This window comes from Amyelois transitella, chromosome 18, assembly GCF_032362555.1.
Source record: "Amyelois transitella isolate CPQ chromosome 18, ilAmyTran1.1, whole genome shotgun sequence".
Taxonomy (NCBI): Eukaryota; Metazoa; Arthropoda; class Insecta; order Lepidoptera; family Pyralidae; genus Amyelois; species Amyelois transitella.
In genome coordinates, this window is record NC_083521.1 from 2724694 (window position 1) to 2740069 (window position 15376).

At 37.4% G+C, this 15376-nt stretch overlaps 3 protein-coding genes across 4 annotated transcripts; 1 reads left to right on the forward strand and 2 right to left on the reverse strand.

Annotated features, from left to right (window-relative positions):
- Positions 1-95: 95 nt before the first annotated feature.
- On the reverse strand, positions 96-9088 carry LOC106136268 (N-acetylneuraminate lyase). Its single transcript, XM_060949340.1, has 7 exons — positions 8940-9088; positions 8073-8202; positions 5446-5591; positions 4296-4464; positions 2939-3084; positions 1605-1776; positions 96-320 (listed from the first exon to the last, which is right to left on the reverse strand). The coding sequence occupies exons 1-7, from the start codon at positions 8940-8942 to the stop codon at positions 175-177; spliced, it is 912 nt and encodes a 303-aa protein (XP_060805323.1). The 5' UTR covers positions 8943-9088; the 3' UTR covers positions 96-174.
- Positions 9089-9142: 54 nt separating this feature from the next.
- On the reverse strand, positions 9143-10437 carry LOC106136269 (peroxynitrite isomerase THAP4). Of its 2 annotated transcripts, none has more exons than XM_013336759.2 (2): positions 10179-10437; positions 9143-10002 (listed from the first exon to the last, which is right to left on the reverse strand). In XM_013336759.2, exons 1-2 carry the CDS (start codon positions 10210-10212, stop codon positions 9659-9661), a joined length of 378 nt encoding a protein of 125 aa, XP_013192213.1. In that variant the 5' UTR covers positions 10213-10437; the 3' UTR covers positions 9143-9658. The 2 variants fall into 2 exon arrangements, with proteins under 2 accessions (XP_013192213.1, XP_013192212.1); XM_013336758.2 differs by having other exon boundaries at positions 9238-10002; positions 10183-10437.
- Positions 10438-10516: 79 nt separating this feature from the next.
- LOC106136238 (SAGA-associated factor 11 homolog) lies at positions 10517-15207 on the forward strand. Its single transcript, XM_013336726.2, has 4 exons — positions 10517-11073; positions 11523-11712; positions 12217-12366; positions 12774-15207. Exons 1-4 carry the CDS (start codon positions 10719-10721, stop codon positions 13003-13005), a joined length of 927 nt encoding a protein of 308 aa, XP_013192180.1. The 5' UTR covers positions 10517-10718; the 3' UTR covers positions 13006-15207.
- Positions 15208-15376: the final 169 nt, after the last annotated feature.

Here is a 15376-nt window from a genome sequence, read left to right on the forward strand (position 1 = left end):
CAGCCTTCCTCGATAAATGGTCTATTCAACGCAAAAATAATTTATATATTCGAACCAGTTTTTCCTGAGATTAGGGCATTCAAACAAACAAACAATCAAACTCTTCAGCTTTATAATATTTTTCAACACAGAATAAAGTTTACATTTGCATCATACAAACATAAAACATCAAGTCTACTTTGCTAGTCCTAAATTATTTAGTTTAGCACGTATTCGCTGTATCGCCTCAGCGGAGATAGGCCTTTGAGGCAGCGCTGGGGGACCCATATCTAGACCTGTAGTTATCTTCATACCAGCCTTCAAAGTAACCACCAAATCACCTGAAATACATACACATCTTTATGACTATTGCATTAGACAGAGCAAAAAGCTTGTCTTAAAAACGCATAAATTCCATGTTCAGCTGAATTACTTCACGATGGAATGAAGAACATCTGAATGTGGCCCGTCAATTCAAGACTGCTGGCTCTATCTACCCCGTAAGGAATATAGACGTGATTATATGAATGAATTTAATTAAGATTCAGGAAGTGACGACTTTCTAGCCCAGCACCTAAATTTATGTTTATAAAATCACGTCTAAAACACTGGTTTTTGAAATGGAGAAAGAAATGACAGCATGTAATATTTTGATTGGAGGAGAAAAAGTGGAGCAAGTGAAAGAGTTTGTATATCTAGGATCAAAGTTTACATCAGATGGCAAGTATGATAGTGATATTGAAAGGAGAGTGAACGCGGGGAACATGGTGAATGGAGCTTTGCATGCCTTTATGAGCAGTCAGAAACTATCCAAAAAGGCTCGACTGGCTGTGCACAGGGGCGTGTTGGTCCCGACATTAATGTATGGGAGTGAAAGTTGGGTATGGCAAAAGAAACATGAAAGCAGAATAAATGCAGTGGAAATGAGAGCGTTAAGGAGTATGATGGGTGTGAAATTGAGTGACAGGATAAGGAACAGCGTGATAAGGGAATGTTGTGATGTGAAAGAAGATGTAGTTACAGGAATAGAAAAGGGTATGTTAAGATGGTTCGGTCATGTGGAGAGGATGAATGAAAGCAGGTTGACTAAGCAGATATACAAGGAGAGTGTGGAGGGAAAGGTCGGAGTGGGAAGACCTAGACGAACGTATCTTGATCAAATTAAGGACGTCCTGGTAAAGGGTCAGGTCAAAAGTACCCGAAACCGCCGAGCTTGTATGAAGAGAGTTATGAATGTGGACGAAGCGAAAGAAGTATGCAGAGATCGTGGCAAGTGGAAAGAGGTAGTCTCTGCCTACCCCTCCGGGAAAGAGGCGTGATTTTATGTATGTACATACATGTATGTAAAATCACGTCCATACCCCTTGCGGGATAGACAGAGCCAAAAGAGAAGTAGCTGATTCGCCCTATGTTTTTTGAAATATTAAACTACTTTATGAGCAAAAATTTAGCTTTTGGTCAACCCTGTGAACACACTCCAAGGTGAACAAAATCCTTCACTTACATTTGAGTTAAAGGATACATGATTTTTTTATTGGTTTAGGAAATTTTCCCAACATAGGTATGTAATAAATGTTTGGATTATAAAGTTTTGAAATAATTCTATTCTATTCTATTCTACCTACCTTCAGAGGAATGTGCTTCTTTAGCGTTGTTTAGCTTCTCCTGAAGAACTCTAGCTTTTTCCACATTGTTATTCTCAACAGCTTGGACTATATCGGTGACTAGTCCAGGGAACAGGCCGAAACTAATGCCCATGAAGTACCGGACGCCCATCATGGCTGCGGGGGCTACCAACTGTGTACAAAATAAGAATTAAAACAAAATACATACATATGGTCACGTCTATATCCCTTGCGGGGTAGACAGAGCCAACAGTCTTGAAAAGACTGAATGGCCACGTTCAGCTATTTGGCTTAATGATATATGTATATAATTGAGATTCAAATAGTGACAGGTTGCTAGCTCATCGCCTAAAAAAGAATCCCAAGTTTGTAAGCATATCCCTTAGTCGCCTTTTACGACATCCATGGGAAAGAGATGGAGTGGTCCTATTCTTTTTTGTGTTGGTGCCGGGAACCACACAGCACATAAAAGAAAATTATTATATTTTATACAAAGGTGTACAAAGAAATAGATTTACAACAGGCCTCAGTTTAAACAGCGAGTTATGACGAGTGCTATTTGGTGTTTCTCAGCCGGACATACATATATAATCACATCTATGTACTTAATGACCGTGTCGTTCCCGGCACCAATAGAAAAAAGAATAGGACCACTCCTTCTCTTTCCCATGGATGTCGTAAAAGGCGACTAAAGGATAGGCCTATAAACTTGGGATTCTTCTTTTAGGCGACGGGCTAGCAACCTGTCACTTTATGTGAATCTCAATTATATCAGTAAGGCAAAGCTGAACGTGGCCTATCAGTATTTTCAAAACTGTTGGCTCTATCTACCCCGCAAGGGATATAGACATGATTATATGTATGTATGTATTTAATTTACGGGGAAGACAGTGCCAACAGGCTTGAAAGACTGTAATACCACTTACGGCTTGGTGTCAATAATTTTGTCATTTTTCTTAACAACACGCCTCCTAGTTGAGTTGAGAACATAGTGTGTGCTTGTCCCATGTAGATCGTAAAAGTCAACCAAAGACACCACTTTTAAGCGATGGGCTAGCAACCTATCACTATTTGAAACTCAATTCGATCATAAGTCATACAGCTGATCGTGGCCTTTCTGTATTTTCAAGACTGTTGGCTATGTCTTCCCCGCAAGGAATATAGACGTGACTATAATATACGTAGTTTCAATTTTAATTACGCAATCGCGACGCCATGTGCCAACTTACAGTATCAGTCTTTTCAAGACTGTTGGCTCTGTCTACCCCGCAAGTGACAGACTTGATTATATCTATGTATGTAATAAGAAAAGATAGAGAAGATGAACCACTCACAGTGTCAGCACTAAGGAACAACGCCTGGTCATCTTTAGTGACCTTCAAAACTTGAGCGGCTACGCTGAGGTCACTGTTGGCGAACTTTATGCCTACGAAGTTAGGAATCCGGGAGGTGGCCGCTGTTACGAAAGCTGGCATGTCCACTGTAAACAAAAAGAATAATTAAAGGTAAAAAAAAAAACTAAAATTTAAAAAAGCTTTCCTTAAAAAAAAAATACACATTTTAAATGCTTTTTGGACGAGCGTCGGCGAATCGGTTAGGTGCCCGGTTAAAATGCGTGATGCGCAAACAGGCACAGGTTCAAATCCCACCTCGGCAATGACTATTTGCGAAGATATGTAGGTACATTAGTTTTACGACCTCTGTGGCGCAGCGAGAGTAGGTACGCTTGTCTGTGGCGGAGGCTCCGGGTTCAAATCCCGGCCAGGTCATGATGAGAAAAAAACTTTTTCTGATTGGCCTGGGTCTTGGATGTTTATCTATGTATATAAGTATTTATTATAAAATATAGTATCGTTGAGTTAGTATCTCGTTACATAAGTCTCGAACATCGAGGCTAACTCAATCTGTGTGATTTGTCCCGTATATATATTAGTTTGAATACTAATCAATGTTCTTACGGTTAGGTAAAACATCGTGAGGAAACCTGCACATTCAGGCAACTGGATATGTAACCATGATCGATCCTATACGGGTGAGGTTCCGCTGCAAAGGTTGCGGAGGTCAGACGGGAGTCGCTCCATGTGAAAACCTGACTCACCCAATCCAGGAACCATGGTCAAAGGTATAGCCCGGACTTCTTTTCAGTGTGGTGAGGATGCAACCGAGACTAAAGCCAGGAGAAAAAAAATATAGTAAAGATAGAGATAAAATTAAATACTTTTTCCAATACCTACATAATAAATGTTTGCAACATCCGAAAGGGTACATTGAAGACCTCGTTGTACTCATGTTGAAAAATTTTGCTCTTATCGTCGAGGTTTTGATAACCTCGTATCAACCTAAAGCTATGTGTCAGGGATAAACGAATTACTTTTTAACTTTTACAAGTACCTATAGTAGACGTGTTTATCACTAAAAGGCACATAGGTATCACACAATTTTCCCCTCTGTAACTTTGAAATAAACAAATAAAAGATTATTATTGTTTGCCGGTTGACTAGAAGAGATACCTTCATGGGATAAGTCCGCCATTGCAAGTGATTTGTTTCTTTTATAACTATGTACTGTGTAAATTTCTATGCAATAAAGATATTACAAAGAAACAAAAGAAAGACAAGATATGACATTGTTTTTCATAAATAAGCCCCCTAATCGCGTGTATCTTGATTGTTCAACATAAATTATGCTTACATTCAACTTTACTTCTTTTCGGAGTATGGTAGTATAGAATAGGTAGTTTGGGCGCTGCTTTGGCGATCTGTTCCACGTAGAAGACCAGGTCATCCACTGAAGATGGCTTGAAGTAAAGCTCGGGGAGTGTGAGGAGGGAGTCCACACCAACTTGCTCACAATGTTTGGCCTGGAATGTATGGTGATTTTCGATAGGTACTTGTAAACTTTCGTGTCGCAAACATACATACATATAATCACGTGTATATCCCTTGCGGGAAAGACAAAGCCAACAGTCTTGAAAATACTTACTGATAGGCCACCTTCAGCTGTTTTGGTTTAATGATACAATTGAGATTCGATGTGATTGATTGAGTTTCCAAGTCATCCATTAGTCGCATTTTTTCGACGACATTCATTGGAAAGAGATGGAGAAGACCTTTGCATTTTTGTAATGGTGCCGGAAATCACACGGCACTTTCGCGTTGCATAATAATTATTAATGTATGCAAACGGGAATTAACGCGAGCATATCGTTATTTTTTTTTTGACCTTCCGACCGGGTTGCCCGACCGTGGTCACAGGATGACAGGATAAAGTCAGGAACAAACGGTTTGCATACATTATTATGGTGAATTTGCTGTACCTTATGGTAGTAATTGTTTAATAAAGGTTGTTTAGATATCTGATGTCTCGCGTTTTCATGATGCTTCATACCTACTCATGCAAATTTAATAATTACCTACATCTTTATACTTTTATATTTCTTTGAGCCAAGTTTTTATCTATTCAATGGTTTCGACTGTGCGTGGATAGAAATATCAGTCACCATGACCTTTTCAATAGCTTTCAAAAACTTAGGATTTTTACCGTTGCAATTTTTTTAATTATAATTTCTCCCAGATAACATACAAGCATCTCTTCAAATTGACTACTTATGTACTCTATGAGTAGTTAACGTCCTTTGAAGTCAGTTTAATTCTTTAACAAAAAATAAATGCTAATACCTTTAAATTACTTACCAATAGGTACTATCACTATTTGGATCTCAATTCCATCATCAAGCCGAGCAGCTGAACGTGGCCATTCAGTCTTTTAGGGATTATTGGCTCTGTCTACCCCGTAAGGGATATAGCCGTGACTATATGTATGTATGTATGTAGGTACTCACCAATTCTATAACATATGGGAATGCGGTTCCGCCGATTTGAACCTGGACATGCATGCCCAGAGGCTTGGCGACCTTTACCCATTCGGAGATCAACTTCTTTCTATCTTCTACTTTTAAAGAGGCATGTTCCCCTGTGGTGCCTCCAACTGGAAATATGTTTGTTTGTTTGTATATCTTTCACAGATATTTACACAATAACAAGAAAATAGTAAGTACATAGTTATAAAAGAAACAAATCACTTGCAATGGCGGACTTATCCCATGAAGGGATCTTTGACTGTATTACATACACGTCTTCAGCGTTTACGGGGTATACAGCAGAGCCAACGGTCTCGCAAACACTGGAAGGCTACATTCAGCTGTATGGCTTAATGATGTAATGGATAGCTGAATGTGGTCTTTCAGTCTTGTCAAGACTGTTAGCTATGTCTTCCCCGGAAGGGATAAAGACGTGATTATATGTATGTAGGTATGTATTACGGGTTATAGCAACAGAGTAGGTAACAGATAGCAAGCCAGATAATAAGTAATCTATTTTTTCACTTGGTTACGGCTTTATCGCTTACCAAAACATAAATTAAGTGGTATTGAAAGTAATAATGTTATTGCATGTATACTTAGTTTATCAAAAATATTCGCTCTGGAAACAAACAGACGGACAGACACAAGGATTTGACGAAACGACTACTTCTTATTACTACTAGTTAGTACTACTAATTACTCGTATTACTACTACTTAGGGTAAGTCCGGGGTAGTTGGCCATAGTTTTTTCTTAGCTCTACTAGAAATCAAATACTTATATTTTTATAATTATATTTATTTTTTATTAAACTTTAAAGAATCAACTTTGATATTACAAACATAAAAGTAACAACTTCTAATGAGAACACCTTACTAATTAAAGTTTTTTAAAAATCACAAGTGGCCATCTCTCCCGAGGTGTCCGGGTGTGATGGCCAAGGCATTAGAGGTAAGATGGCCATAACTTAATTCTAGGCTTATAATTACTTTTTGGTCTCATTTTTACTTTTAAGTCTTCTTTTCTCTTCGCCACATCTGGAGCACTTCAGTTGTGGCGGTTTCAAATGCAGTACAGTGTTCGTGAACCCAAAACTGGTACACTGTACATTGAAGCCAATCTTCGATGAGAAGTGTTTCGTAGTAGTTCTCACCACATCCACGGCAGTTGTCTTTTTTGTCTAACTTTCTGTTTTTATTCTTATCTGACAATATTTTTAATGGAATATCGTCACTATTATCAGATAATATTCGAATGGCTTTTCTTTTTACACATTGAACAGTACCTTTTCTTGTCTCTTCCTTTTCCTTCTTTATTTTGACACATTTTCCTTTTTTTACTTTTATCTGCAGCATTTTTTCTAGTTTTGATGTGTTCTTCCGATGTCAATAGTATTCCAACTTGCTTTGCTCGTTTACGCACTTCAATCAATTTTTGTGGAATAGGTGATAGGTATATCCTGTAAAATTCGAGATGGGGTGTAATCTGGATCTTTACTGGATGAAACCTCTTTCGGAGTGCTCGGATGTGAAAGATTAGACGTCTTGGCAGTTCTTACGGAGATTTTTGATCTTTTAGAACTGATTACAGGGCTATGGTATGTTTCACTTCTTGATTCATGAGAACACCCTGGTGCAGGTTCCTTTTCATTGTCCACAGCAGATGCACATTGGGAAAGCTCTTGTGTAGCGGGAGTATTCGTTGAGTCACTAGATTCTTGAATAAATGCGTAATCTGGCACCGCTTCTGGGTTGAGAGGATACACTCCAGTTGATAAACATCATTTCTGTACCATGGCAATAGTGCTAATTGCAGTCGGTACATGATGGCCATATGGCTATCATACACCGATTACAATTGGCCATCTCTCCTTCTTTTCCGTGCAAGATGGCCACAACTAAAACTAAAACAATTCATGACACGGAACAAATAATTTTGAGGTAATAACTTAGCATTGTTTGTATACTTTGCAACAAATACAAATATCACCATTATTTTCAGAAACTGACACCACAGTTGTATAAAACAATTGACATCAAAATAATATTCACAGTAGTCGAAAGAAAAAACAAAGGATTTACTTACTTTTTCTTTTTTTTCGCCAAATCTTTTGCCGTACCGTTGCTCTCACGGACGACGCGCGGCGAACTAAACGATTACCAATGACATCTAGTCAACGAGTCCCTGAAATATTTCCATAGGCCATCTCTCCCCTATGGCCATCTACCCCGGACTTACCCTATTACTAATATCACGAATTTGCCGTGCCGTGTGGTTCCCGGCACCAATACAAAAAGAATAGGACTACTCCCTCTCATTCCCATGGAAGTCTTAAAAGGCGACTAAGGGATAGGCTTATAAACGTGAGATTTTTCTTTTAGGCGATGGGCTAGCAACCTGTCACTATTTGAATCATAATTCTACCATTTAGCCAAACAGCTGAACGTGGCCAATCAATCTTTTTAAGGCTGTTTGCTCTGTCTACCCCGCATAGGATATACAGAATCACGAAATTTTTCTCTTACGAAATAATACTGAAAAACAATATAAATGAAAGGCTATATAGCTATGTGGCATGCTACGAGGGCAAGTATAAAAAGTTCTCACCCAAAATTGCTTTCACGCCGCAATCGGCAATGTATTTGGCGTATCTCGGAATTATGTCATAGTTTATGGAGTAGTCTTCATTGAGGGCAGTGAACATGGCGGGCATCACGCCTTGTATTGAGAACGAGACCTAAAAAGAAAAAGGGGGAGGTACTTGTCATTCCAAAGAGTCATATGTACATTAAGTCACGCCTCTAGAGTGTCGGTGGTCCAATCACACATACACGTTCAAATCCCACATCGGCCGTGTATCAATGACTATTTTTAAAGTTATGTACGAGTACTTACACTAAAAATACTTTTATTTTCTGGCAATTCTTTTCTTGACCAATAGTTTTGGAAATGCCCTATACCTATAGATAGATAGACAGAAAGATAAAACTCTTTATTGCACCATAAGAGTAAAACATACAAAACAGCACAAAACAGATAGAGATGGTACCTACAAAGGCGGACTTACCGCTAATGCAATCTCTTCCAGTCAACCTTTGGGTGGAAGGAAACCAAAATGGAGATTGGCATTGGCGCAGAGCATGATAAATAAATGTTTAAACATAATAAAATGCACAGAGAATATATATCAATATATAATACATATAAATACATACAAATACGCATAAATACACAAAAACAGATAAATACATAATAATTACATATGTATACTTACTCGTAGGATACAGTAGAAAGATATTGAGACCTTACGAGATTTACATAATATATACATGACATCACGCGTAAAAATAGGTACCTAATTATATTTAATGGTAAAACGTAAGACAAGAATAGAATTCGAGATTAGGTACATATTTCCAAAAAACAAATTATTCAAAAAACCTTTTAAATGCTTTATATAATGTAAATATTTACCATTTTGTTATTTTATTATCATCAACTGACACGAGTGGACTGGGCACTAGCCAAGGGCATACTAATTGAAATGATTGAAGATTAGAGTTGGTCAAGCCGAACGTCCATAGGCTAACAGAGTTGTCCAAAAATACCGATAAATAGGTACCTACATATTTTGCGAAGATAAGATATTCTATCATACAGTTTATTTGTTATTATATTCTTTTCCCGAAGTGTCGGTTAGGGTATACGAAAGGGTGCGCAACTTTGGGACTTCGAAAAATTTCGCCGATGTTTTATGCCCTTATTGAGCCCTATTTTTTATGTACCTAAAAGTGTCGCTCCTATAGAACAAAATCAAATAGAACCATTCCTTCTCTTTCCTTTGGATGTCGTAAAAGGTAACTAAGGGATAACTTGGGATTCTTCTATAAGGCGATGGGCTAGCAACCTGTTACTATTTGAATCTCATTTCTATCATCAAGCCTGATAGCCTGAGCCTAATAGCTGAAGTCTTTTCAAGACTGTTGGCTCTGTCTACCACACAAGGGATTGAGACGTGACTATATGAATGTATTCAATCCAATGGTTGTGCCAGTTAACAGGCAGGGCTTTTGATGCCTTTTTGGAATATAATTATTTAATTTGTGGTTGTTGACACATTAATATTATGAGCCAGTAATAAAATAGTTACAATTAAATTTAATTTGGATACAAATACTAATTCAGTATAATAATTAACTGTTGGACTGTTTTCCAGCAATGTTTCTATTTAACTTCAGCAATATGTTGGAAATTTTGGTCACAATTCTATTTAGCTTGGGTACTGCCACTTCTTCTTCTACCACCTCTGCAGACTCATCTGAATCATGTGATTCAACTTCTAAGTATTCATCTTGGATTGATAACAAATCTTCATTAGAAGATGTAGATGGTTGGTCTTCAAATAAACTTTTTCGGGCATTTCGAGTTTGCAATCTCAAAGACCTAGCTTTTGCTTGTTTGGTGGACTCCTTTTTATTCCAATGAAATACAGATGGAACTGCATCTTTTTTCAGATATTTATGTTCATATACCATGCCTGAAAAATAATAGAATAAATTTACTAGAGTATAAAATATTGATATCCGTATATAAAATTTTGGTAATACATATTTATACATACATATACGTCACGTCCATATCCTTTGCGGAGTAGAAAGAACAATATTGGATAATAATGGATACCTACATATTTATACTTAAATTAAAACTAACATGCCTGTGTATCTGCTAAAACTTGCGTAGTCATTTTCAGTAAAATGTGTGCGACATAACCTCGAGTACTTTGTCGGCTTAAATTTTGGACGACGTATTGCCTTAAGCCATAGTCTATTAATTTTTATGTCTTTGGGGAAGACATGGTGTCCCACTTCACCACAACGGGGAACTGCACAACGTGTCATTTCGCTATTAATTAATTATAGAAAACTTTTTGCCATCACATAAAATAAGTAATTAATCTGCTTGTTATGGGAACAAGCTACACTAGCGCCATTTGACCGTGACCGACCCATTGTTCTTCTATTGTCAATGTCAACAGCTGTTAACAGCTGAACGTCAAAATCAAAAACAAAAATTTCCTTTGCCTTCCCATTCTTCGTCAGGAATTTTGGTTTGGATTGGAATTGGAATGGCTTGTAAGGCCACGATAGACCATTTCGTATTTTCTCAGGTGATAATGAGCATAGCACAGCTGTGATTTCTTTTTATTTACCTCATTGTCTTCGATTCAGTGCGAGGTATAACTTAACCAAAATGAATACAATATCTAGTGAGTTAAGCATGAACGATCTCAACCATAAGTTTTTCGAGATAATGCAAAATGAGGCTAACGCCGAAGAAGCTGCTAGTTTTATTTACGACAATGTTTTGGAAGACGTCACCATGGGGATACTCTTTGAATTCCATCACGGTCTGAAGACTGGTTTGACGGATCTGATAGAAGGTGAAAAAGAAGATGATGATATGTACAAGATTGTGAATTCTCCGGAGTGCGATGTATTCGGTTATTCTGTGTTGAAAAAGACGCCTGACAGCAATTGCTCGTGCCCTAACTGTGACAGACCTGTGTCGGCTACTAGATTTGCCCCACATTTGGAGAAATGTATGGGTAAGTTAAGAATTGCATACAGATTTCATACTGCATCTTGTTTTCGAACACATTCCTGTTAATCCTTCAAAAACCATTGCCTCAAGCAAACAGCAGGTACTTTGACAATGACTTGACGCATGCAGCATTTCTAAACTTCTGCTTTCTTACATAATTGTTTCCAAAGAAAGTTGAGCACCTGTTGTATAAATCCTACTACTATTATAAAGGCGAAAGTTTGTATGGATGTATGGATGTTTGTTACTCTTTCACGCAAAAACTACTGAACCGATTACCATGAAATTTGGTATGTAGGTAGCTGAAGACCCAGAATAACACATAGGCTACTTTTTATCCCAGAGTTCCCGCAGGATTGATAGGGTTTCCATGCGGACGAAGTCGCGGGCGGCCTCTAGTAATGCTATAATTAATTGTATTTTTTTTAGTTTTGTTTTGTATTTTTTGATAAGGGATGGGCCGCAATAGCTCCCGCATAGCGTCACGCCGCATTGCTTCCAACAGTCGTGAGCCGACTTCATATGCTGGACTACTGAGTGATGATGAAGACGATGCAGACTGGGCCGGTGGCTCACTGCAAAATGAGCGACGCAAGAGGAGGATTAAGAACAATAACAACAGGAAGCCTAATAAATTGCACAAGTATGTAAATATGTTACAAATATTATTTAACATTATTATTTTTGCCTATTTAAAGTCTTTCTCCCAAGATATAATCAAAAACTACGCCTGCGCATATCTGTCAGTCACCTAAACATTAATACACAAAATCATTTTGATTATAAATCAGTTTAGAAAGGTACATTTATGACTTGTTTACTTGAAGTGTTAAACATATATGACTTACATACATACAAATAATCACGTCTTTATCCCTTGCAAGGTAGCCAGAGTCAGTTGAATGTGGAATGTGTGTGGAAAAAAACTGATAGTCCATGTTTAGCTAGCAGTATGGCTTAATGAAAAAATGGAGATTCAAATAGTGACAGGTTGCTAGCCCATCACCTGAAAGAAAAATCCCATGTTATAAACCTATCCCTTAATCGCCTTTTACGACATCCATGGGAACGAGATGGAGTGGTACTATACATTTTTTTATTGGTGCCGGGAACCACATGGCACAGACTTAATTTGTATTTTTTACAGTGGCAACAACAGGAACAACAATGGCAATCAGAATGCTGACTCAAACGACGGTGGCGCCACCTACGAGACGATGAGTGCCAATGAGAAGAAGAATCTCCTACTGCAGATCTGTGGAGTTGTTTCTGAACATACTAAGAAGTTATGCACCAGGTGACAGTATTACATACATACATACATAAAATCACGCCTCTTTCCCGGAAGGGTAGGCAGGCACTACATCTTTCCACTTGCCATGATCTCTCTCTTCATGCAAGCTCTGCGTTTTCGGGTACTCTTGACCTAACCCTTTGTCAGAACTTTGTGACAATATTCTCATTAAATTTTAACCCTGTAGATGTAAAACCACTTGGTAATACGCATCTTACTATTGGTGCATCCTCCTGGTGTTTGTGTCCGTTTGCAGCCCCCTAGAGAAGAGCCTGCTGTCCTATGGCAAACATCCAGAAATGACTTAGCTCTGTAAATAAAGGTTAAGTATTTGAGTATACTTTAAGGTAAGGTATACTTTAAATGCCTCTCACTTACAAATTATATCACCTTCTCTTTTCTTACCTCAGGTCTACACGCTGCCCCCAGCATACCGAAGAGCAACGTCGGGCTCTCCGCAACAGTGTTCTTGAGCCGTCCACTCCTGAGTCGGCTCACATGGGCCTTGGGGAAGAGACCGGATCTCCACCAGACTCCAGCCCATCTTCATCTTGCTCATCATCAAGCAGGAAACGGGATAGGCATCGGGCTAATGTGAAGAGCAAGCGAGAAAGGAACTTGTCCCCGAATGGAAGGGATTAGATATAGCAAAGGCGAGATAAAATATGGACAGGTAGCCTTCTTAAGAGGGTCACAGATATATGAAAAAAATTAATTGATGTAATTTAACAATCTTTCCGCAAATGGGAGGAACATGATCATGATAAAGTAGGTAAATTGACTGAATCTAAATATTAAAAGAAAGGTGACTGACTATGATATAGGTATGTGCTAAGGAAGAAATCTTGAAAAATCATTGAGGCCGCTCCAGCAGGGTTATTCACAAATGTTAATAAGGCAAGTCTTCTTTCTCTTTCTATCTCTGAGGTCATTTGAATAAATAGCACGAGAGATGGTAAGTAAAGACTTGCCTTATCAAATTCAAGTGAAAAGACCCACTTGTGTTAAGTAATAATCAGATTGACAATATTGAAAGATCTTGTTCAGTTATACCGTTCATGGGAATTATGTTGTTTGTGAGAAAAGAAGCAGCATCTCATATTACATAACGACGTTTATCCTGCATGGTTCAAATGTTAGGTCCAGTAGCTTGCAACAGAAATTGTGAATTTGTGCGTGTCAGTCACAGGAAACAGAGAAGTAAGTAAAGTTTGATCGGCATTACCAGTTTGGTATGTTTACTACACTTATATCATTCCTCTATTTATCGATGTTGAATGTATATTACATAAGGTTAAGAGGCTTCAAACAAAAGTTGCACGTATTGAATTGGCAGATTAAAGAGTGATATATAAAATGCTTGCAAATCTTTTCATTCGACAAAATTTCGCTTTAATTTGCAAATTATGTTATGAAATTTTGCCATATAAATTATTTAAGATAATGATACACATTTGGACTAAAATTTTACCATGGATATAAATAACACTATCACATTTTGTACAGATCTTATTAAGGTGGCAACAAACTTCTCTCACTAATATTTTTCTAGTACAGCCAGTTTTTACATATTAATGTATGACGAAGTAATTAAGTTAATTTTAACGTATTCATCACTAATCGATCCTCATCAAGTGCATGTGCATAAGCAATTAAGTATTAAGTTAACAAGTTATTATCCATGTACTTCAATTAATGACGATTTAGTTAAGGCCACGCCCACTAGAATAAGGCGAGGATTGCGGGAGAGGCATGATTTATGCGAAATATACACTATTCAATTCTACTTAAACACTTATTTGATAACTAATGAACGATTAAGCAATCGTTTATACATTCAATAATTTAGTAAGAATTTAGTTAAATTTAACTTATTTACTTTCTACGTAATGCGTGCCAAATTGTAATGCTACCAGCAGATATAATATCTATGTGCAACTTTATGAGTGAAGCCTATGTTTATTGAGTGTCTAAATTTAACAGTACTGTAGCTTATTCGCGAACGCTGACAGGTAATTCTCATTCTTCCCACTCGTTTCTTTTCTTGAGCTAATCCGAATTGTTAAAAAGGGAGAGAAAATAATACTTATGCCTTGTCAACGTTCGTTTATAAGTGGGCATATATATTCCTTAAATGATATATTTAAATAATTACTAGCTTTCACTCGCGACTTTGACCATGATAGACAGTAAATTTACATTAACTATTTCTTCACCTTGTAGCCTTTCGCGATAAACGTCGGCCTATTTCCTTACCCAAGATTTTGTCTGTCATTGCACTAAATGTTATCAAATATGGTTCACTAGTTCAGGCGCAAACGCATAACAAGACAGACAGAAAACCAAATCTTTAATTGTAAGACTTTCTTAAAATTTATTGATGTCGTTTTTAAATATTTGTATATAGAAATAACTAAGCCAATGTTGCATTTAAAAACCCACCGTATGCCAGTACAGTGGGCAATATAGTATATGTACACATTGAATACGTTTACGATAGAGTGGCCCACTGTACAAAGTGACGTGTATTCATAGAAAACTATATTACTCTGATTTCTATGCGTACATTAAACATTTTTAATCACGTCCGTATACCTTACGGAATAAAAAATTAGAAAACAACAATATGTTGTTACACGTGACATTAAAATGAAGAACGGTCGGTAGGAATCTATCTACCCAATAATATTTATATTTATCAACAAAGCAGCATAGAACACTTTTTGGTTTCCTAATCGAATAATGTATCGATCAAAATACCATTTATATGTGTCATCGATGTATACTTGTGGCTTTTAAATAATTTCACTGAATGTATAAATATATAGAAATTTGAAATTCGAACAGTTTTATTTCTTCACTGTCCACGAACCAAGTGCATGCCAAAAATACATACGGCATTACCTCCTCTATAAATAACTGGGTTTTTTATACATTTAACTTTAAGAAGTTATCTTTCTCTGCAAGAAGAATTTGAATTATTTCGGGGCCCGGGGTCTGCCTTCCGACTCTC

Coding starts and splice junctions, on each gene's coding strand:
- LOC106136238 (XM_013336726.2), top strand. CDS start 10,719: ATGAATACAATATCTAGTGAGTTAAGCATGAACGATCTCAACCATAAG. Junction 11,713..12,216: donor AAGCCTAATAAATTGCACAA/GTATGTAAATAT, acceptor TATTTTTTACAG/TGGCAACAACAGGAACAACA. Junction 12,367..12,773: donor ACTAAGAAGTTATGCACCAG/GTGACAGTATTA, acceptor TTCTTACCTCAG/GTCTACACGCTGCCCCCAGC.
- LOC106136268 (XM_060949340.1), bottom strand. Junction 5,592..8,072: donor CGGCGTGAAAGCAATTTTGG/GTGAGAACTTTT, acceptor ACATATTTCCAG/TTGGAGGCACCACAGGGGAA. Junction 1,777..2,938: donor TGTTCCTTAGTGCTGACACT/GTGAGTGGTTCA, acceptor TTTTGTACACAG/TTGGTAGCCCCCGCAGCCAT.
- LOC106136269 (XM_013336758.2), bottom strand. CDS start 10,366: ATGACACGTTGTGCAGTTCCCCGTTGTGGTGAAGTGGGACACCATGTC. Junction 10,003..10,182: donor AAGTTTTAGCAGATACACAG/GCATGTTAGTTT, acceptor ATTATTTTTCAG/GCATGGTATATGAACATAAA.